Genomic DNA, 21,872 nt, shown 5'->3' with positions numbered 1-21,872 from the left:
AGAGAATTGTGAGAGACAGCGGGACAGAGAGAGGGACAGGGACAGGCAGAGGGATAGAGAGAGGGACAGAGATAGAGAGAGGGACAGGGAGAGAGATAGGGAGCGGGACAGAGACAGGGAGAGAGAAACGAGATAGAGAAAGGGAGAGAGATGGAGGACGACCTATTCGAAGGAGCAGACTCCCGGTCACGAAGTCCAAGGCGAACCCCACCTCTGAACAGGTAAGACTTTTTGAAAAGGTTCAGAAAGACTGTTTAATTAGTGCTTTGAAATTTACTTTGGAAATCCTGGAGTTTGGTGTGACAAACGGAAGCCAGTGCTGTGGTGTTGTTTTAGGGTTTAAGGGACACTACAAACAGTTTCCACTAGAGACAATGCTGCTCCACTGTGGCACCTAGTATTCCCAGGTTTCTCCCATCCAAATACTAACCAGGCCCAGCCCTGCTTAGCTCTTGAGAGCTGTAGTTTTGAGGCCACACCACTTTGTCATTGTCCAGTTGTCAGCGTTTGGAGAAAACTAGATCTTAAATTTTTGGGCCTCTTTTCTTTACAATAGGTAATAGTACAGTGTGCAGTATTTTGTGCCATTAACAAATATGACTCATTGATTCACATATTTTTTCTGTACTTCAGGTCCAAAATGTCTCCGCCCCCCACAGCAGAGAAGGAGGAGTCGTTCTGGTTCTCGGAATCGCAGCAGAGCTCCACGAGAAGCCGACAAATCGCGAGCTCCCCCAAAAGAGGCACCCAAACGCTCTTCCTCATCCTCTTCTTCCTCATCCTCCTCATCCTCCTCATCCTCACCTTCACCAGAGCGACAGAAACAGCCCCAAAATTCACCTCCAAATCCTGACAGACGCACGGACGATCAAAAAGCACAGTCCTCCTCACAAGTTCCGCCCCCTGACAGACGCCAATCAGAGAGCGGAGGCAAGCAGCAGGAGGCGGAGCTCGAAGGGAGGAGTGAAGTGAATGGAAAACAAACCAAAAACAGTCAAAACACGGATACAAACAAGAGAGCAGCAGTTCCTCCTCATCTTCATCGTCATCATCCTCTTCCTCATCATCCTCAGACAGTTCGGACTCGGAGGGAGAGCAAAAGAAAGGGTAAGCTATTGGGTGATGTGTGAGCATATACATTATCCATATGCCACAATTACTGAAAATATAAATTGTGTTTGGATTGCTGCGGCAACACTTTACAGAAAAGCAGAAAAATGGTAGCTATAGAGAGACCACTTTATAATAACATTATATTTAACAAAATGTAAATGTAGCATTGACGCTTCACAGAAAGAAGATTTTGGAGTTTGCGTCTTGTCCCTGTGCCTGGGTGGGTTTCCTCCGGGGCCTCTTGTTTCACCCATCAACTCAAAACGTGCACAGTAGATCAAATCCTCCATTAAAGATAGTCCCTGACGAAGATTAGCTCAAGATCTCGAGATGTGTCCACTGTTCCTGACCGACAGGTTGCCCCGGTAGCGTGGACACACAAGTGTACCTTAATCTTCTGTTTGTGCACTTTAAGGTTGCTAGGACAAATGTCTTGAAATTATGCCCACTGCAAACGACTGTAGCATCAGCCTATAACCAAATATGGTATTATATTTTTGTTTTTAGTTTGTCTGATGTTTAACACAGATACTTTATTACATATGATAATTAACAGTAACATTTTGTGCTACAGGAAAAAGGCCCAAACAACAACTCAGAGCTCTGGGTCCTCCTCATCCTCATCGGACGACGAAAAGGAGACAAAGAAAAAGAGGTGAGAGAGATTGAACAAAGTGAATCTTTGTTCCATCATTATGTTATAAAACACTTTGTTGTATAATTTACACTCTAACAAGATACATCAGTTAAGACTTGTGGGGTTTTGAACTGTCCGGTTTATTGAGCAATTTGACAAAAGGATGACAATCGTTCTCCTTCTCAATTAGCTGCAAACTTGGGTATTTTTGGTATTTCAAATCAAATACAGTTCACTTATTTGAACATTTAACCATGCTTTAATGGTCACTTATTAAGGACATATTTTTATAAGAGCATTTCTGCATTATTAAAAACTTAAGTTTCAGTTTTTTGTATTAAATGTGACATATTTTTGACTTGTTTTCTTGTGTTTTTCAGATGATCAGGTTGTCATGCGTGTGCTGTGTTTTTGACCAGTTTCTTTGTGTCTTTCAGCAGCTCTTCAGGTCGTGAGAGGGTTCCTGCTGATTCCCTCAGAGATTCTCGCTCACTCAGTTACTCTCCGCCCAGATACATGAGAGGCAGCCGCAGGTCAGTCCTGTCAATCAAATCAGACTCAAGTTTATTACAAGGAGAATCAAAAACATTACTTGGGCAGTTATTCTATGAGGCCAGCAATGCAGTGGGCCCATGTTACGCTCTTTTCTGATTTATGTCATACTGTTGTTTCCTCATCAAAACATACCAAAGTTATTTTTTGTTTCTTTCACATATGTTTTAACACAAAACCCTGCATATTTAGACTGAGTTCTTCTCTCAAACAGAAAACACTCTGTTCCATCTTGTGATGTCATGTGGTAATACAGCAAGTGCTCCACTGTGTTTTTAAACTCCATACAACTTCACTAGAATCATTTGGATAATTTCAGCCCTAGCATTGCCGATCTCTACTAAACAAAAGTTAAATGGTAACTTTCGAAAACCACCACTTCATGATATCAGAAGGTGGAACAGAGCATTTTGAGCTTTCGAGATTTAGACAGACTAATAATAAAGGGTTACTCAAACATGTGTGAATGAAACAAAACACAACTCCAGATATTTGGTTTTTGATGAGGGTTACAGCTTACTAACATGGCTTAAAGCTCCATGTTTGTATAATAAGGGACATTTTCTTGTGTGTCTCCAAAATAACTGCAGTCTTTGTACTAATTGCCGAAGAAGTTAATTGTTATTTCTATTGGTTTGTAATAAACTTGGTAATAGAAAAATGTGTTTGTTAAATTTACAGTGAATGGATGCAAATATTCATAATTTCCCAGACTTGGTCAAAAGCAACATAGGGTTTCATTATTAATTGCAATCAAAGACAAAAAATTATCTATAATAGTTTTTGGTAAGATACAGTGTTCTGAAATTCATGGGATTCTTGGATTAGTTTACCTGTTCAGATTTCAGTCTCCTCTCAAATGTTATTGTTCCTGGACAGGTTTAAAATTGACTTGTGTTTTTGAGTCAAGATTCAGTTCACAATATGTCTCAAATCTAATCAGACACAAACAATATTTATATTTAAACTGTTCAGCTCTTTTAATATTTTTTTTTGCCTCAGCAGTGGCAGCGATCATCTCCCAGTCGCTCATCCAGCAGCAGACATAAAAAATGATTGAGCCAAACTGGCCCAAGTTCAGTCTGAGGAGGGACTGCAGCGGAGCCTGTGACATCTGACCTCCAACCCTGCCCTTTGACCCTGCGCCTGGGCCCAGACTTTTCTTTTTTAATTTCTTTTGCACAGTGAAGTAGCCCTACTGCTGTGTTGTGTTTATGTAGATATGAGCTGAACCGAACCATGTTTTCTTTTTTCTTATGTAACAAAAATTAAGTGATTTGGATGTCCTGTTGACAGAATCTGCAACACGTACTTTATTTCTTTGTTGAAATTGTTAATATTAATAAAATGTAACTGTACATTTTAAGTCTGTGTCGATGTGTAGTCGTGTCATGATTTTAGTGAATCTGATTTAGATAAACTATTGCTAGTGTCATCCAAGAAACTACATGTAATATATCAACTTTCCTACTGTTATATAAACAATTGTTCCATAGTATGGCATTAATCATATCCATATCCATGGAGAAAACAAGGTGACGCAAACAGGCCTAGTTACAGGTCAAAGGTGATATGCTTTATTGCTACATTGTGGGGACATTCCAGGCTGAACAATAACATTTCCATGGACACAAGCAAATGGCAGACTCTCCACCAGAAAAGTTACATAGGTCTTCTTTAAAGGTGCACTATTGTGCTTGTGTCTGCTCTATGGTTATACTCTTGACACCTGTGGATCATTATGTTGTAATTTGGACATTTTAAATCACAATATTCATCTAAAATGAAAGAAGAAATAACATCAAACTAAGAGTTGTTTAAAGGTGCAATACAACTTTCTGGAGGTGGCATCTCATCTGCATGATTCCATGGAAAGCTGTACTGTGGAATAATATATCCATGGAAACAAGCAAAAAAGGATCAGGTTTGTGGAGACACAAGCTCATTCAGGGTAAGGATGCAAGTTTTTCAAAGCAATAAAGATAGCCAAAAATAAAAAATTAAACTTGATTTTATTGTAGTCGATTTTTGGCCTATAAAGTTACATACTGTGGCTTTAAGTAATGATGGTGTTAATGCACCAGCTAAAAGTTTGATATGAATCAGATTAATTTGGTTCACTGCTTTCTTTTCAAAATAAAATATGAATCTATGTATCTGTATCATCTATATCATTTTAAGACCTAGTTTGTTTAGTAACTGGGTACATTTTAGCTTACTATTCTTCTTTTTAGTTATTCAGGAACAGGGGAGTCAACAGGGGTGGGAACAAAGGGGTCTGCTGTCAGGGCCCCGGGTCTTAGGGGTCCAGAATTAGACATTCTTCCAATTAATTTATATTAGAGGAGGGCCATGTGAGACTTCTTGCCCCGGATCTCCAAATTTCTGTTGACGGCCATGTTCGGGAAACTTAGAACCTGTTGCCTCAACATACTTACTGGCCTCTCTGTAAAACTATTGCACCAAGTGAAACTCATAATCAAAGCTTAAAGTGAAGTACTTACTTCACTCCGCGCACTGTTCTTCACTTAAGATTGCTATCTGTCCCAGAGCGATTGGAACCAGTCTGTAGGCCTATATGTTCCCTCTAGGCCTATATATTTGTATATTTGTATTTCATATTTTGCTTGATAATGGGACTTTGAAGGCTTTATTAGACAAGTCTTTATGGTAATTATTATCAGAGGTGGATAGAGTTGACAAACATTGTACTAAAGCACGAGTACTGTTACTTCAAAAATAATATTACTCAAGTAGAAGTAGTAGTGTTTATAGTGATAGCATCTGATTTATAATTTGAAGTTAATGTCACTGGAAGGACTAGACAATAAATAATGCACAAAATCAAAGGACAGACACAAAAATGAGACAAACTAAATCATACACTGCCTGGCCTAAAAAAGTTGCCACCTGGATTTAACTAAGCATATAGGTTGGGGTTGCTGCAGTCGGTCAGGTCTAGGTTCAGCAACAGTCTGTGCTCAAAGTATGAGGTCAGCTGACACCTGAATATACTAACGACTGGGTTATTCCATTAATGGATTCTTTCTTCTCTGATTGCACGGACATATTCAAAGATGACAATGCCAGGATTCATCTGGCTCAAATTGTGAAAGAGCGGTTCAGGGAGCATAAGACATCATTTTCACACATGGATTGTCGACCACAGAGTCCAGACCTTAACCCCATTGAGAATCTTTGGGATGTGCTGGAGAAGGCCAGATTCTACCATCATCAATGCAAGAGAAAAATGAATGCAACACTGGATGGAAATAAATCTTGTGTCATGTCAGACGGTCCAACAAAATATTAGAGTGTGTGACCTTTTATTTTATTTTATTTTATTTTTTTGGTGGCGACTTTTTTTTGGCCAGTGTATGAGTGTTCAAATAATTTAATATGATAAAGATAAAGATTTGTCACTAGTAGATTTACTCAACATAGAACAATATATTACTCAAACAAGAGTAAAAGTATGTATTTTCTTTTTTCTGAGTTAATTTGTTTATTTATTTAAATACTCTGATAGTGATAAGATGACTATAGCCGGCCTGTAGTCATCTGTATCTAGTTTCTTTTCCACGATGCCACTTTAAACCATTTTCAGCCTGGTCCTTTAATGCCACACTTGTTTCCGGGTCTGTGTTTTCTTGTGTCCCATGCGCCCTGAACGCAGCGGCGGATGGAGAAGGAGAGCCCAGAGCGCGTGGTCATCTTCAGCGGGAGGGCAGTCAGGTGTGGTCGGTTTCGCTGTGACTTCCACTCCGCTTCCCGGGATCCAGAGCTGCGGAGGCGGGCTGAACAGCGACCAAACCAGCGCCTACCGCCTCACCACGGACACGGGCCACCGACAGAGCAACGACAACGCGAAGTAAGCCATGTTTTTCTGCACAAACCGGGATAAAGTTCCACTAAAAACAGCCAAGGTTTTCCCTGTGGAGCGTGGGCTGCGTAAAGGGCCTTGTCATTAAGATTTTCGCTTGGGCTTTCGTTTCCGATTTTTTTAACGAGTTGGTAATGACTAATTAGTAATTTTAAACTATGGGCAGTTTAAGACGTAGTTGTAGTTTCCATCCACAATGACTTTGCTGTGGTGTATTTGACAAAAGAACTTTGATAGTGCTTCACCGCCCACCGCGCACTGGGAATGTTTGAATCAGTGGAATAATTGTGCTGCCTTCCCCAATAAAACACGGTATTTTTAATCTTATAAGTAGACCCACGTACAGCAGAAGTTACCAGAAGTATTATCCGTTTTATTTAAATTGAAATGTGGTTTTCTAGTTTGTGTTTAGTCATGGCAGACAAGGTGAGCAGACAGATGGCGGGTTTGTCTCTCTGCGGGATGTTCTCTTACCAAACAGAGATTTTTAGTCTTTTACTGAGTTAGCAGAAGTTATGTTTAGGGTAAAGAGCTCCACAAATAATATTACACTAAACAAGAGTGCTGTTACTAAGCCAGAAGTTAAAAAAAGATGTGCACTAATTGCCTAGGGCTGGGCCTGTGTTTTTCATGTTTTTTAATAATTGAGATGTGTGAAAAATGGACTCCTGACTTTTCTTTCTTGCAAAACAGGAATTGTGCAATTAGACACACTGCAAAAACTCAGTCTAATTTAAACTATTAAATTAGATACACATTTTCTTCCCTGTTTGAAAGACTAGTACTGCTCTGTCTTTGATTGAAATGTCCACTGTGTGCAAAAAACATATCACCCAACCCTATAATAACTTATTAATAAACAGTCAGGAAGTGAGAATGCTCGCCTTTGTCAAACAGCACCACCAATTTTGTGAGTCACTATATGACACTTTGGGATGAGAACTCATTGATAGGAAAAAGAGTCTGAAAAAAGTTCTGTCTGAAAAAGCAAGAAATGAATGCATGTGAATACCAGTGATGTGAGAAAGGGTTTGTGAGAGCTACCAACAAGTATATAGATTTAAATGCCAACTTCTACTTTCAATCTTAACAATCAGCTAGACCCGCTTTATAGGCTATAAATAACATCTGAAACCCAGAAAAACGGAAAACAGCATGAGAAAGTGAATGCAAATGTAAGAGCACTAGTTCCATCTCATTGGCTCTATATGTTTACAGTAGTATTGGAGACTGTTATTCCCAATGTGTTCTCTGTGTTTGACCCATTCTTCAGTGTCTCTCACTTAAACCTGTCAGGAGCAGTGGGACCAGGTCTGAGCCAGGATCCTTGTTAGAGCACTATGTGTACACTTTAGGTTGATGCAGGGAATCAGAGCACCTAGAGGAAACCAACTTCTGGGTATGGGGAGAATATGCAAACTCCGCATTCAGAAAATCCCAACAACAACAATCATGAATTAATTACTTTGAGCCTCTTTATCTACACAGGCCAAGATTTCATTTATTTGACCCTTTTTGTGGCCGATAACCTATATTTACTGATACTAAGCTTTTAAAATCCATTGCAAGAACCAAATTTATGTTAATTTGTAAACTTCACCATAAATTCTTGCTTTAAAAAAAAAAAAAAAAGATTACAAAGTATATTTGTCTGGAATGAAAATACATATTTTCATTCATTTAGTCTGCTCAAAAAGACCACTCAGATGCAGAAAAAAGTGGGAAAGGCACACAGAGAGTGGGGCAGAGCAAAACAAAATATCGGCTAAATTTTCAATATCAGCGATATCGAAATGTGTGAAGTTCTCAGATATTACTGTCTGACATTGTTAATAAAAAAAAACAACAACATATAAACCATCCTTAATGTTGGAAAAGGTTGATGAACTTATTACATGTCCTGCACTCTGGCCTCTGTCACTTCTTATCAGTGAGTCCATAGGTCTGACCTGCTCAGACTGAGGAGCTGTAGTGCTCTGTTCTTCCTAAAGCTGAGTCACAAATACAACTTCCTCCTTTATCTGGACCCACCCTGCTCCCAGTCATGTGACCTGAATGTTCAACACACCAATGGTAGAAAAAACTACCACTGTGGAGATGGATTTTATATTATAATTAACTGTGATTACATCCAGTGGTTGAAGGAGTACTGTTAATTATATACGCAATTGTAAGCAAATACTGACAAAATTGTACTTAAGTAAAACTAAAAAGTATACATGAAAAATACTACTCAGAATACTAGTTACTTTTAAACAGTTTTAGAAGCATTATAGGTCTATTATGTCTATTATACAAAACTTTATCAGTCAAAAGTGTAATATTTAAATTTGTTTTAAACAGCAATCTGTATATTCTCAAGCGATGCAGAGCTGTTATGTGAGGTTGTCAGTTTAGAAACACTATTTCACTCAGCCCTTCCTTTCATAACAGATGACTTTAAAACCCATCATTGTTCACTATGAAAAAGCAGGTTGGCCATTGCTATCTGTCAGAAGAGAACAACAATGTATAAAATGTATTTTTTTGGTAGACTGCCTGAACTTTTAATATAGGATCTCATGATTGATCTCATGATGCATCTAAAAACTGACCACAGTACAACTGAAATGTGGTAAAACGCATTAGATTTTTCGTCCCAAAATTGAGTACATTTCAAGGACATACAAAACTGGATAGATTGGTGCCAATCGTGATAAACATTTATAATCACACCTGCTCTTGTTTGTAATGTTTTAAATGGACTTATGTAGTTATTTGTTTTGTTTGTTTTGTTTGTACTGCTCTGTATTTTAAGAGGGCGCTCATGAAAAAGCGAGTCTGGGTGGTCTCATTGGGATCTCTCTGTTTAGACAAAGATAAAAATAAAATGGGACAATTGGGAGTTGTACAGTAGTAACCTCAATGATTTAAAATGTAAGTAATTACTAATGTATGGCTATAGGTTTAGTAACCTGTACAAGGCGAATTAAGTTAATTGATCAGTTTGAGTTCAGACCATAGTGGAATCAATAGACTTCTGTGTGCGCGTGTTAAAATTACACTTGACTGTGTGTCTAAACATGTTCATAAAATAAATTTGTTTCTAATAATGATAATAATAATAATAAAATATAGAAATAAGAAATTGCTGAGCAAAAAATAAATTGTGACTAATATTAATTTCCAACCCCAGAGATATTACAGTAATCGTGACACAGAAACTTAATGTGTGCCACACAGACTAAAGGAGGCCAAAACAGTAGTGACCAACCAGGAACAGTTTCCACAAAAACAGGAAGTGCTCATGTGATGGTGAACATTAGCCACAGAGCACTACCTGAGCTAAAGTCATCTACTCTAAGTCAATACTGAAGCATTGGCACGGCTCAGGGTTCCAAAGGTGTGGATGGTGCTTTCTGCCCCATCAGCTGAAGTCATAAGGTGAAGCTTGTCCTACTCAGCTCAAAGTGACTTAATTACATACATGCAAAGAAGTGATATATTGCTGAAGAAAATATACATGAAAAAATGGTTATTTGAAACTAACTTTTGCTTCTTCTTTCTGTTTCTGTTTAGTTTCTTTTAAAACTGGACCAAAGGAAGTTACAGCACAAGAGGAACCAATGTGTGTTTGACGTGAGGAACTGATCACCTCCACCCTGCAAATGTGACCACTCCTCCCAAAAATAGGAACTAGTTTAGATTTAAAAAAAAACAAACGGACACACTTTGAACGCATCACATAACTCTTTGGTTTGTGATCTCGCTGCGTTTGTGCAGTGTTCCACACTGCACAGATGAGCTGTAGTGGAAATACCCCATAGATGTGTCATGGGTGTATAAAGTGGACTGTAACTAGCCTCACACAATGGGACTGTGAATGGACAGGCCTTCTGCGCTTTAACAACACTGGAAACCCTAAAATCCTGTTGCTCTCTGGAACGGCGGCCATGTTGGATTGGGAATAAAATTGGGAATATTTTTGGACAGATTGTGGTGCCGGGGGTTGGTGAGATCGATTAAAGGAAAAGGAGAAGGAAAATCACATATTCCTGGATTACCGTGGTGAATCAAATGGCAGGGAAAGACTACAACCATCTCTTCAAACTGCTGATCATCGGAGGACTCCAGTTAGTGCTCAACATTTTTTTATTTAGATTTTTTTTCACAATTTAAAATAAAAATGTAATAAAATATTTGAACAAACAAAAAAATGGCACAAAACAAAAAAGGGTAACAAAATTATAGTGCTGTGGACCTTTAATCATTTAGTTGATGAATCAGTCAATGGTGTTTTATTTGACCAAAACCTATATTGATCAACTAATCATTTTATTAACTGCAGAAAAAAAGTTAGTGAGTGAGTTGGCTGAAGATAAGTACTTTAAACTCATACTTTACATGCAGCTGGGTCAGATTACCACCGAAGCGTAATTGTTTTGACCCTTTTGCCACGCCTCCTTTTTAGTCAATGAAGAATTTCTTTAGTCGACTACCGCCGTATGAAATAAACACAAAACACTTTCATATTCAGACAGTTGCAGACATGTACAAACAAAAAACATCCCTCTTCCTTTGCTACATTTACCCTTAAGGAATTATGCAAATTTCAAGTACTTCACATTTTAATACTGGAGTACCCAGCTGATTTTCTTGAACACAAAAATATTTTTATATATAAACAGCATATTGTGAATTGAGCATTAACAGTTGAGGGAAGACTGAAATCTGAGCTGCCAAACTTATCCAAGAATGCCATGTGTTTCAGAACATGTTTTTTAGAGGTTTAAAAGACAGGGTTGGTGGCACAGAATAAGACTGCATGGAGACGCAGGGACATTTATGTCTCACAGATGACAGTAAACTCCATCCAAAACATGCGAAATAGGTAAAATCCTCCAGCTAAGGTAGTCCTGGACCCAGACTAGCTCAGAATCTGGAGATGGGTCCCTGGGCACTCCTAATACCAGGTTAGTTGTATTATTTTGTAATTGCAATGTCATCTATTTCCTGTCCATCTCCACCTCTGCATTGAAGGATGGGTCAAATGTAGGGGATGAATTTGCAATACCGTGTGCCTTAAAGGTGCTGTACCTGATTTTTACCATCTTAAACATGTGAAAAACGGCTAGTTCATTTTAAAGTTTGCAGTGGCCCAAAGTTATTCCTCACTTACCTTATGCATTCAGAGCATCCTAATTATTCATAGCAATAATTTTATAAGCACTGTACAGAACTATCTGAGTCAGAGACCAGTGCAGAGTTTTGCAGTCATGATAAGGCTAACAACAACTGGCAGGCTAATGCGCACTTCCTGATTATTGGACAATAAAACACTTTATACTTGGATGCAGACAGTACACACCAGACTTATTTTGACCTCAAGAGCTGGTTATGCAATATATCTGTACTGGAGCAAGACACATATTGCTCAAATACATGACAGAATTGGATACAGGACCTAATTTTATATAATAACTGCTTTTATTATTTGCTCATTGTTACAATTCAAATTGTGATTTTGGATGGGTTGTCTGTCAGAAATATATGACAAATGTGTTTCACAATGTGGCTATGAACATATAAAAATAGAAGAAAGTCACAGAAAATGGAGCAGTCATTTGACCAGAAAAGAGCTTTTTATAGAAGTGTGTCTAAATGTGACAGTTGGACAGAAAGCTCTGGACTCTAATAGAATCAGAAGTCACATTTTCACAGGCCTAAAGTAAACTAAAGGATTAGATCTGTGACGCGTCTGTTAACTGGTGTTTTCCCACTGGAAATATAAACGGACAAATGACTTGAGGGACATTGTTTTTTTTTATACAAGTGATAAATCAAGGAGATATGTGATGTGATGGATTAGAAATATTTAGGCATAACAAATATGGGTTCTTTTCATTTTTATTCAATTAATGGAATTACTAATGCACTCTTACAGTTTTCAAAAGGTCACAACTGTCACAACTGATCCTGGGTTGCCAGAGCCTTAATCTCCAGATAGAGAACACATACAAGTTCTTCTCGTTCTCAGTATATGGACAGGCCATGCCTCACATGAATGTGCAGAACCTCCAGAATTCACTCACTGAGCTGCAGAGGCTGCACCAGCACTGATTAATGATTGGCTGGAAGTGCTGGGATTTAGGCAGTTACGATTCAGATCAGAAAGGTTGAAACTGGCAATCCATATAAAAGACTTGTGCATGAGGCTCTTTCTGCTTTCTGATTGGATAATTGTCTTGAGGAAAAAAAAACAACTCATAAATAAATGGACATTATGTTCAACCTCTTTGTAACTAAGAATAAATCATTATTACAATTGTTACCAGTAAAATGTATATTTCATTTGAACAAGTTTAGCATTATATCTGGGGTCCCAGTTGGGTTACATTTATGAAATTTTAAATTGAAATCTTAGATACAGCTCTTCTCATCATTGAAATCTGAACTGACAAACTAAACAATTCAGTCTTCTCTCAAAAGTTAATGCTCCCGGACGTGTTTCAACTGTGCACTGTTAATTTTATTTTGATTTCCAAATGCAATGCTCAAGTCAAAACAATATTTGTCAGATAAATGTCAATTAGACATTAGCCACAGTCTCTCACAGTACTGCAGTTAAATGACAGAGCTGTATTCCCTGCAGTTACTTAGGCTGAGTTTCCTCCTATTGTGAATATTCTTATGTTTCACGGCTCTCCTCCCGAGTCCCCTGCAGCTTCTGATCCAGTTTTCTCACGTTTCACATTTAGTGTTGACTTGCCTTGACTACCCAAATATAATTTAATATATTTTTTGAGTTGGATCAAGTGGATAAGTGAGACCCTTCATTGCTGTGTGAATTATAACTTGGCTTTCGCACTGACTGGGCCGTTTACATTAGTGAACTCTCAATAGAACTCTACAACTAAAACACAAACCACTATCATTCAGCCCTAGTGAATGGGTCTAATAGTGTTTGGCAGTGTGCTTGACTTGCCGTTAATGCATAAATAGTTTAAGCATGGCTTTGTAAACCTTCAGATTTATGTTTTCTTTGGCTTAGCTTCACTTTGTTTCATAAGTTAATTTCTCCTTTTTTCAGATGTGGGAAAAAGCAGCCTCCTTCTTCGCTTTGCAGACAACTCTTTCTCTGGTGAGTTTAATTTTACTTTATATAATTTAAGTTAATGTTTTAATAAAGTGGAAAATTACAAAATTGTATGTCTGTATAACTCCAGCTTAATTATTTACACTACTGTACAATATATTAGGGTTGTCAAAAGAAAATCAGATGCTAATCAATGCTAAAACTAGTGTCAAAACTAGATACTCATTTTAAGTTGGTATCGGTACTAAAATAGTCGCATTTACAGTATAGAAATAAGTTTCCTGAATAGCTTTAGTATAAGACCACATAGAATAGTATATGACCATAGACCACTATGGAAAGTACCTGGACGACTGAGAGACTACACAGATGATATAATAATAATTCATAATAATATAAAAGAAAGTACTACTATTTAATGTTGAAAATCACATTCTGTGTTTTTGTTTCTGTGGTATCAGTATTGAGTATCAAGTCTATTCCCTTAGTATCGCAGTTGAGTTTGAAATTTTAGTATCGTAACACTATTGGCAACACTATTGGCCTCTTTTACTTGGTTATACTCCTTTTTCCTTCTGTGTGCCTTTGTTCTTCAAATAAATACACTTTTTTCTCCATATTGCTCAGCCTCCGTCTAATAAGTTCTGACAAAATGTTTTCTGGTTGTTGTAGAATGTAAAAAATGTTCACCAAGTTCAGCTAGACAAGGAAATCAGCTGTGATCTGCCTGGACTTGTTTGAAGAGATTTCAAAGGCTGTAGATTTTTTTATAGAGACAAAAAGAGAGTACCTGCCAACCTCCACCACCCTAAACCAAAACACTACAGAGCAGAGCCATAACAGGATGCAAGTCAGATTCACATGATCTGTAAAACAACAAACAACCTGATTAATGCGTTACAAATGTACACAAAACATTGCATTTTATTACAAAGACCCTGCATAAAATTAACAAAAAAAGTTCTCTAAAGGACACAACAATAATTTGCAATGCCACCAACTTCTTTGCCCCTGGCGTAGTCCCTGGCGTAGTGCCAGGCGTAGTCCCTCCCGGTTTGAGTCCCCCGGCTCACCGCATTACCGCAGTACCGCATGTCTGTCCAATTTGATTCTTGGTTTGGTCTCTGGTTTTGGTCCCTGGTGTAATATCTTTTAAAATAGTTATTAGATTTAACTTTTATCGTTCCAGGCAGTTACATCACGACGATCGGGGTGGACTTTAAGATCCGGACGGTAGACGTAAACGGAGAGAGAGTCAAACTGCAGATCTGGGACACAGCCGGACAGGAGCGTTTCAGGACCATCACCTCTACGTAAATAACAACAATTAGAATTTTATATGACATAATACAACAGTGATACTCAAAATATGGGACTGGTACTAGTGGAGGTCAGGGGTCTGTTTAGTCTTCACTGCATTCTGGTATAGATCTGGTTGGTCAAACTGGAGATGATTGGTCTTTGGTTTAGTCTTAGTCCTGGTTTGGTCTGGTATAGTCCTTATGTAGTTTTGGTTAGTCCATGTCAAACCAAAGTCTGTTTTATTTCTAGACCCTTTTTGTTAGGATTAAAGAAAGACCAAACTCTGACCACACAATCACAATTTATCTTTAGTCTCATTTAGGGTTATCAAATCCATTAATACCCAGATATTAATCAATGCTATAACTATTATGGAAAAAAGATACTCACTTCTATTGATACTGAAAAAATGCATAAATGAGACAAAGTACATTTTCTGAATAGTTTTAGAATGTTTCTGATTTATAATACAAAAGTTATCCTGTGTTATCAAAATTGCTATTGAGTATTTGGACTTTTCCTTAGTATCAAAATTTAATTTTAAATGTTAGTATTGTGACAACACTAGTGCAGATATAATCCTGGTTTAAAGTGTAGGGCACCCAAGTTTTAGACCCATGTCAGCTATTTTTGTCTGTCCTAACCTTGGTAGTAATTTCATAACTGACCCACTGGTTGGTAGATTTCACCAAAATCACCCAAAAATTGCATTGTTATTTAAAAAAAAAAATTGACTTAACTTTATTTTTTCTTTTTACGTTTTCAGTTACTACAGAAACACACACGGAGTGATCATCGTTTATGATGTGACAAACCCAGAGTCGTTTGTGAACGTGAAGAGGTGGCTCAACGAAATCTCCCAAAACTGTGACAATGTCTGCAAGATCCTGGGTGAGTAGATTTTCAAAGGTGCACTATTAAACTCTTCTGATGGGGGGTCTGCCACCATGGAGATCTTATTGCTTTGCCTGGAATGTTCCACAGTATGACATTAAACCTCATCAGATCTGGGTCTAGACCAGGATTAGAGACCAGGGGCCTAGACCAAGATGGGAGAGAGGCAAGAAGTGCTGCTGGGTCTAAGTCGGGACTCTGGTCAGGAGCTTTGCCTGGAATGTTTTCCAATATGACATTATACCTATCCATCTTGCATGTATGCAGGTGTTTTTAAAAAAAAAACAACAAACGTGACCTACTTTGACCTCACCACAGATGTAACTTGGCCTGCGGCGTCACCTTCTTGTCTCCATGGAGATGGAGAAGTTTAATGCCATGCTGTGGAACATTAATGAGGGAAAGTAATACAATCTCCATGGTGACCAGAAGGGGATTAAACTTCAACTAAGGCTGAACAATTAATCAAAACCAAAAGCAAATCATATTATTTGATAGATTTAGTTTCCTTTCCACTGGGGCTTGTAGCAGTAAAAACCTGTTAACCCTGCATATATTTCTACAGGCATGAGAGGCTTTTATTAGTTTAACAGTTCAGATTTCAATTCTCAAATGTGAAGGCTCCTAGACATGTGCACAGTGAACTGATTTGATTACATATATATCAAATCAAAATATATGCCAGAGAAGTCCCATTTAGATTCACTTAACTGAGATGGAGGCAAGTTAAATGTCTGTAGTTAATCTGCAGATGTTGTGATGTGGTTGGATAAATAAAGCAGGAGAATGGACTTTGTCACTAATAGAAATTATCAGGGAAAAGAGATTTCTTATGAAAATACCAGTGAATGATAAACACAAGTACCTTTGTGTTGGTTATCAGTCAGAAATAGTGCAAATTCCTTTTTGTAGGTAAGGTTTATTTACATAGAAGTAGTAGGCTGTGTAGTTGGCACAATTTGAATCGAATATAGAGCCGTTTCAAATGGTCAGTGATCAGCCTGGATCTTTTCAATGGAAAGTTCTACAGCCGATCATCTGTCCAAAGTCTGAACTCTGCTCCAAACCACATGCTTTTACTGACAGAATTTTAATCTGTGACATTCAAAACAAAGTAAAATTTATTTTAAGTTTTGTAGCATGTCATGAATAGTAAAAGCCTTTTTTCTTTTTAAATAAGAAAATTGTAATTGAATTGGTTTTAAACATCTATCTGTATGAGAAAAAGAAAGTGCTTTAAAGTGCACTATGTAACACTAGTTGGAGGTCATCTAGGTAGGTATGTAAGTGTGTGTGTATTTGTATACATGAAGAGGTGGCTTAATGAAATCTCCCTATATATATATATATATATATATATATATATATAAAAATTTAAATTTCATTCAATTACTGGTGTTTTCATTGCTCAAAAATACATGCATTCTTACTGTGTCATCGCCATTCGCCATCTGCTTCTCTACATGGAAATGCCATACTGTGGAACGTTTGAGGCAAAGAAATATCACCATGGAGACAAGCAAGCAACAAACCTTCAACCAGAAAAGTTTTTTTTAAGTAGTAGCAATGTCTTTGTTTAACTCTTTTTATGTGAGAAAAACATACTGATGCAAATGGAGAAATGCCCCCTTTAGTTTATTAACAGTTGAGCTAATTTACTGATATCATACCATACTTTTTTCATTTGTTGTTTTATTTTTAAACCCTTCCTCTTACTCTCAGTGGGAAACAAGAACGACGACCCTTCCAGGAAGAAGGTGGAAACGCAGGACGCGGTGAGGTTTGGTGAATCTGTTGGTGTGCGTGTATTTGAGACCAGTGCCAAAGAAAACATCAATGTGGAGGAGGTACTTTTCCTATACTATTACAAATATCTTTAGAATATAAGTTCATATGAAAGTTGTGCAATATACAGAGAGGAGCCGAAAGTGTAATTAGAATTAATTAACATTATATTACCCAAGAAAAAGTAGTCACCCAAATAGTCAGAGTAAAATGTATTGGTTTAAAAAAAAGAATGGGGATAATAATGAATCGATTTGATTACTTAGAACTAGAGCTAGACCGATATATCGGTTCACTGATATTTGCACTTTTTAGAGTATTGGCTTTAAATCTACAGCACTGGCCGATATTTTGTTTTGGCTGATCTGCTGCCTAAAGAATATGCATAATGCTTTATTTTAACATTTAAATGCCAATGGATCACTGCACAAAACATGACTGCACAGCTCTGTTAAAGGTTTATGGTAAAAATGTAAATTTTTAGTTAATTGAAATGAAATAATTTGCTGAAAACATTCAAAACTGGCCCTACATATATTGGCCCAAAAATATCAGCAAAGCTTATCAGCCATCAGATTCTCAAGATTCTGAACAACTGGTATGGGTGTGGTAAAAACCCATACTGGTTGATCTCTGATTAGAACTGTTGTAGTGTGCAATGAATAAATGTCGCATCACTACTGCTAAATTAATTTACACTGCATAGCACGGTTGAAAAATGTAATTTGATAACATGCTGAGTATGATCATGATATAGTATTATTTCAGTACTTTAATATACCTCTGGCACAGTTGAAATGAACTTGAAGTAAAACTTGAAGAATTCCCCTTTTGATTTATTTTGACTAGTAAATTATCAGAGACTAAAGACTAAAATGAGGCTAAATAGGACAACATATTTAACTATGACAGAAATTTAATTTTTGAAAATTGAAAATTTAAAAAGCCAGATTGTAGGTATTTAAAGAATCTTGGCTCTATTGCAATGTATTTAGTTCCTCGTGACATGGACACAGTATTGATACTTTGCAGCACATCAACATTCCTGGGAGTGTGAGGCTAACTGTAGGCACTGCTGTCTCCAGCTTGGTTACTCAGTTAGACTTTAATCTGGGTTTTGCTATAACCCAATCTGACCAGAAAGCTGACTGACTTGGAAATACAAATGGTGAGCTGATTTGTGCTGTGAAATATCCCTCTGACATAAAATATGTCACAGGCTAGCTAGCATTAGCCAACAGTTTTTCAGTGAGTCAGGACGATGAACGCTCTAATTGATTGCAGGATCACAAAAATTTGTTTTTTAAATCCATTCTGTATTTTTTGTTTTTGAGTTTTCAGTCTTAAAACATTTATTTGGCTGTGTTTGCTAAAGTGTGCATTATGTCACCATGGTAACTGCTGAACTTTCTGCTGTAGACAAACATGTCACCCTCAGTGTGATGTCACTGCAAAGTATCAATTGGCCAATACTGTGATTTTTGTGATTATATTGAGACAAAGGAATACAATAATATTGCAGTTTTAGTAAGTAAAAAGATTATATTTTTCTTATTGGCTCTTCTATCCTGTGCAGATGTTTATGGAGTTCACTCACATGGTTCTTCGGGCAAAAATCCAGAGTCAGAACCGAGCAGAGAGAGAGCGCGAGAGGGAGAGAGACACCGTGAATATAGGTGCACAGAGGGACCGAGACCGGAGGAAGAGAGGGAAAAAGTGCTGCTGAAGTCCAAGCTGAGATCTGGGTCTAGACCAAGACTAAGACCAAGACTAATACCCTAAGACTGGAGCACAAGAAACACCGCAAACATCAGTGCACAGAGGGACTGGGACCGGAGGAAGAGAGGGAAAAAGTGCTGGTGAAGTCCGAGTCGAGATCTGGTTCTAGATTAGGACTAAGAACGGGATCAAGACCGTGACTAAGATCCTAAGACTGGAGCATGTAAATATCCATGCACAGAGAGACTGGGACCAGAGAAAGGGAGGCCAGAAGTGCTGCTGAAGTCCGGGCCAAGAACCAGGTCTAGACCAGGACCGGGACTGAAACCAAGACCTGGGTCTAGACCAGGACTGAGACCAGGATCAAGACTGGAGCACGAGAAACATCGTATACAACAGCATACAGAGGGACCGAAGAAAGGGAGGCAGGAAGTGTTGCGAAGTCTGGGCTCTGGGCCAGGACTAAGACCGGGACTGGGACCAAGACCTAGGTCTGTAACAGGACTGAAACAAGACAAGATCTGAGTCTTGACACAGACTAAGGCTGGGACTCGGAACAGGATAAAGACTAGCACTAAGGGAGGCATGAAACGCTGCTGAGGGCTAGATTTATTTTTTTTTGCTCTTAGAACATGGGATGTTTTCGATAAGGTCTTGGAAGCAGTCTACAAACTGTCCATGATTTACAGAAAAACCCAAGAAATCCCTGTGTCCACTGCTATTAGGAATAATGGAGTGTTAATGAAGACCTGCACTGGGAAAAAACTGGAACTAACTCGGGACTCGACCTGACTCAAACCCGGACTAAAGCAGCACCTCACCTGGACTAGATCTCAGAGTTTCAAGGATCAAGGCAGTGCCAAAGGACCAGTCTGTTTTTGTCATTTCTCTTTGTTTACATAGATTTTAATTTAATAAAATCTTTTTTACCATTTGATTCAGTTGAAGTGCATATGACAGGTTTTTCCTAACTATTACTTGGTTTGGTGGGTACCTGTAAAACTGATATATTTACCACAGGTACACATCACTTGAGTGGCAGGTTCTAAACAGAAATCTTCTCCCTACATCAACACCAAACAATCCAGCCAAAATGCAGGGACAATTTACACGCAAGGCAGGCATTTTTCTGGTACATTCAGCATTCATTTAACAAAATTTATACAAATAAATAACTGTTGAGCAATTTAAACAAGTTTTGGCCCTTGTTTATAGTATGGTTGCTAGGTAACAATTATAGAATATGTTCTGTGCACAACAGCGCCCAACTACCTCACTGTTACGTCACTACTTCATGTCCAGTTTTATCTAAGGTTTTTGCAGTCATGCTAAAATGAATAAATATTTAAAGATTAGGCAGTAGACCGAGAGCTGTGAGTGGATGTCACTGACATGTTAAAATCTACACAAGTAAAATGAATACACTTCAAGACACTTGTCTCAGTACTTATGCTAATTTTGAGGCATAAGATATTAAAACGCCACAAACTGAAATATTCTAAATATAAAAATAATTTGGTAGTTTTTATTTTAATTTTTAATAAGTGACTTTTAGCTTTGAGAGTGAGCTAGCATGCTGCTTTGCACAGTGCCTATTACCTCTATGCATGTCATGTCTGCTGCCAGTGTCTATCCAAATTACAAACTTCCAACAAAAATAAATTTTTTTAATCAAATTAGTAGTCTAACCTGTCATATGCACTTTAACCGCTCTCGTAACCACAGAAAGGATACCAAAGGGTTAAATCTGTTTAATTCTAGCAGTACATAAAAATAAAATTGAGAAATTTGCTTCAAATGACTCAAAGTATTAATCTCGATTTTTATATTTATTCACTTAAAGATACACCCTGTAAACTTTGTGAAAGGTCCATCACATGCTTGTCTCCATCGAGATTTCATTGCATTGCCTAAAGTTCCACAGTATTGCATTAATCATTAAATTACAATTGCTATAATGTCAAAGTTGTATTGGAATTAAAGCACACTTACTGTGAGTTGTTTTATCTTTCCATAGATCTAAACTCCAACTTGGCCTGGTGGCATCTCCAAAGAGTCAAGTTTAATGCAAAGCTGTGGAACATTTCAGCAATGACATTTGCATGAGACGAGCAGATCACCCACTAGAAAAGTCACAGTGTATCTTAAATGTGGTTACGTTGATTTAACTTGGTTATTTGACTGATTTCAAAGATTTATCTGCCAAAGGAGGGAAAAAAAAGGCAAACAAAATATTCTGAAGCAGTTTGTCTTAAAATTAGAAAAGAGTCAAATTATGTAACTATCAGAACTACTGTATTCAAAAATATAATTATTTTGAGATACTTTTTTGCAGTGTCCAAATATTTATCCCAAAATGCAGTTTATTACATTGACCCAGGCTCCAATTTTGAGGTGCAGTGTAACTTTTCTGGTAGAGGGTCCATCACCTACTTTGTCTCCATGGAGTTAATAATTTGCGAAGAATTTCCACAAGTAGTTGATGCCACAAGGCACAGGCCAGATCTGTGGAAAGGAGACCCACTCATAGCATTAACATCCTCATGGAGACAGGCAGGTGACAGAACCTACATCAGTAAAGTTACTTAGTGTACCTTTAACATGTGTTTGTGTGTCTTAAATCCCACATTTGTCTCTTAACAAAACTGTCAAATCCACTAGACTGTATTTCGATTGTGAGTTATAACTTTGTGCCAATGATAATGAGCCTTGTGTTGAACTAAACCACTGCTGCCTGTGTCCAACCCAAAGCAATAAACCTGTGATTGTATGAACAAAAATGTGTCTCAAATGTCACACTGAAGGTTAATTGTTGTATAGTACAATAACTGGTTTGAATCCTGTCTGACAAATATGTCCTCGGGCAAGGCATTTCTTATGGCAATCCTGATAAATAATTGGTAATGTTAAGT

General features: G+C 37.7%; 2 protein-coding genes across 2 annotated transcripts; both read left to right on the top strand.

Moving 5' to 3' along the window:
* The first annotated feature begins 150 nt into the window (after positions 1 to 150).
* Positions 151 to 3,668, top strand: LOC129456474 (serine/arginine repetitive matrix protein 1-like). Its single transcript, XM_055223798.1, has 5 exons — positions 151 to 193; positions 634 to 1,107; positions 1,688 to 1,768; positions 2,188 to 2,287; positions 3,308 to 3,668. The coding sequence occupies exons 1-4, from the start codon at positions 151 to 153 to the stop codon at positions 2,268 to 2,270; spliced, it is 681 nt and encodes a 226-aa protein (XP_055079773.1). The 3' UTR covers positions 2,271 to 2,287; positions 3,308 to 3,668.
* Positions 3,669 to 5,965: 2,297 nt separating this feature from the next.
* On the top strand, positions 5,966 to 21,740 carry si:dkey-16l2.16 (ras-related protein Rab-35). The gene is given in 7 exon segments (XM_033971610.2): positions 5,966 to 6,173; positions 9,744 to 10,297; positions 13,235 to 13,305; positions 14,450 to 14,573; positions 15,329 to 15,453; positions 17,179 to 17,303; positions 18,818 to 21,740. Coding segments are annotated over 6 exon segments (651 nt in total). The 5' UTR covers positions 5,966 to 6,173; positions 9,744 to 10,241; the 3' UTR covers positions 18,968 to 21,740.
* Positions 21,741 to 21,872: the final 132 nt, after the last annotated feature.

This window comes from Periophthalmus magnuspinnatus, chromosome 8 (genome assembly GCF_009829125.3).
Source record: "Periophthalmus magnuspinnatus isolate fPerMag1 chromosome 8, fPerMag1.2.pri, whole genome shotgun sequence".
NCBI lineage: Eukaryota > Metazoa > Chordata > Actinopteri > Gobiiformes > Gobiidae > Periophthalmus > Periophthalmus magnuspinnatus.
This window is presented reverse-complemented; position numbering and strand designations above follow the sequence as displayed.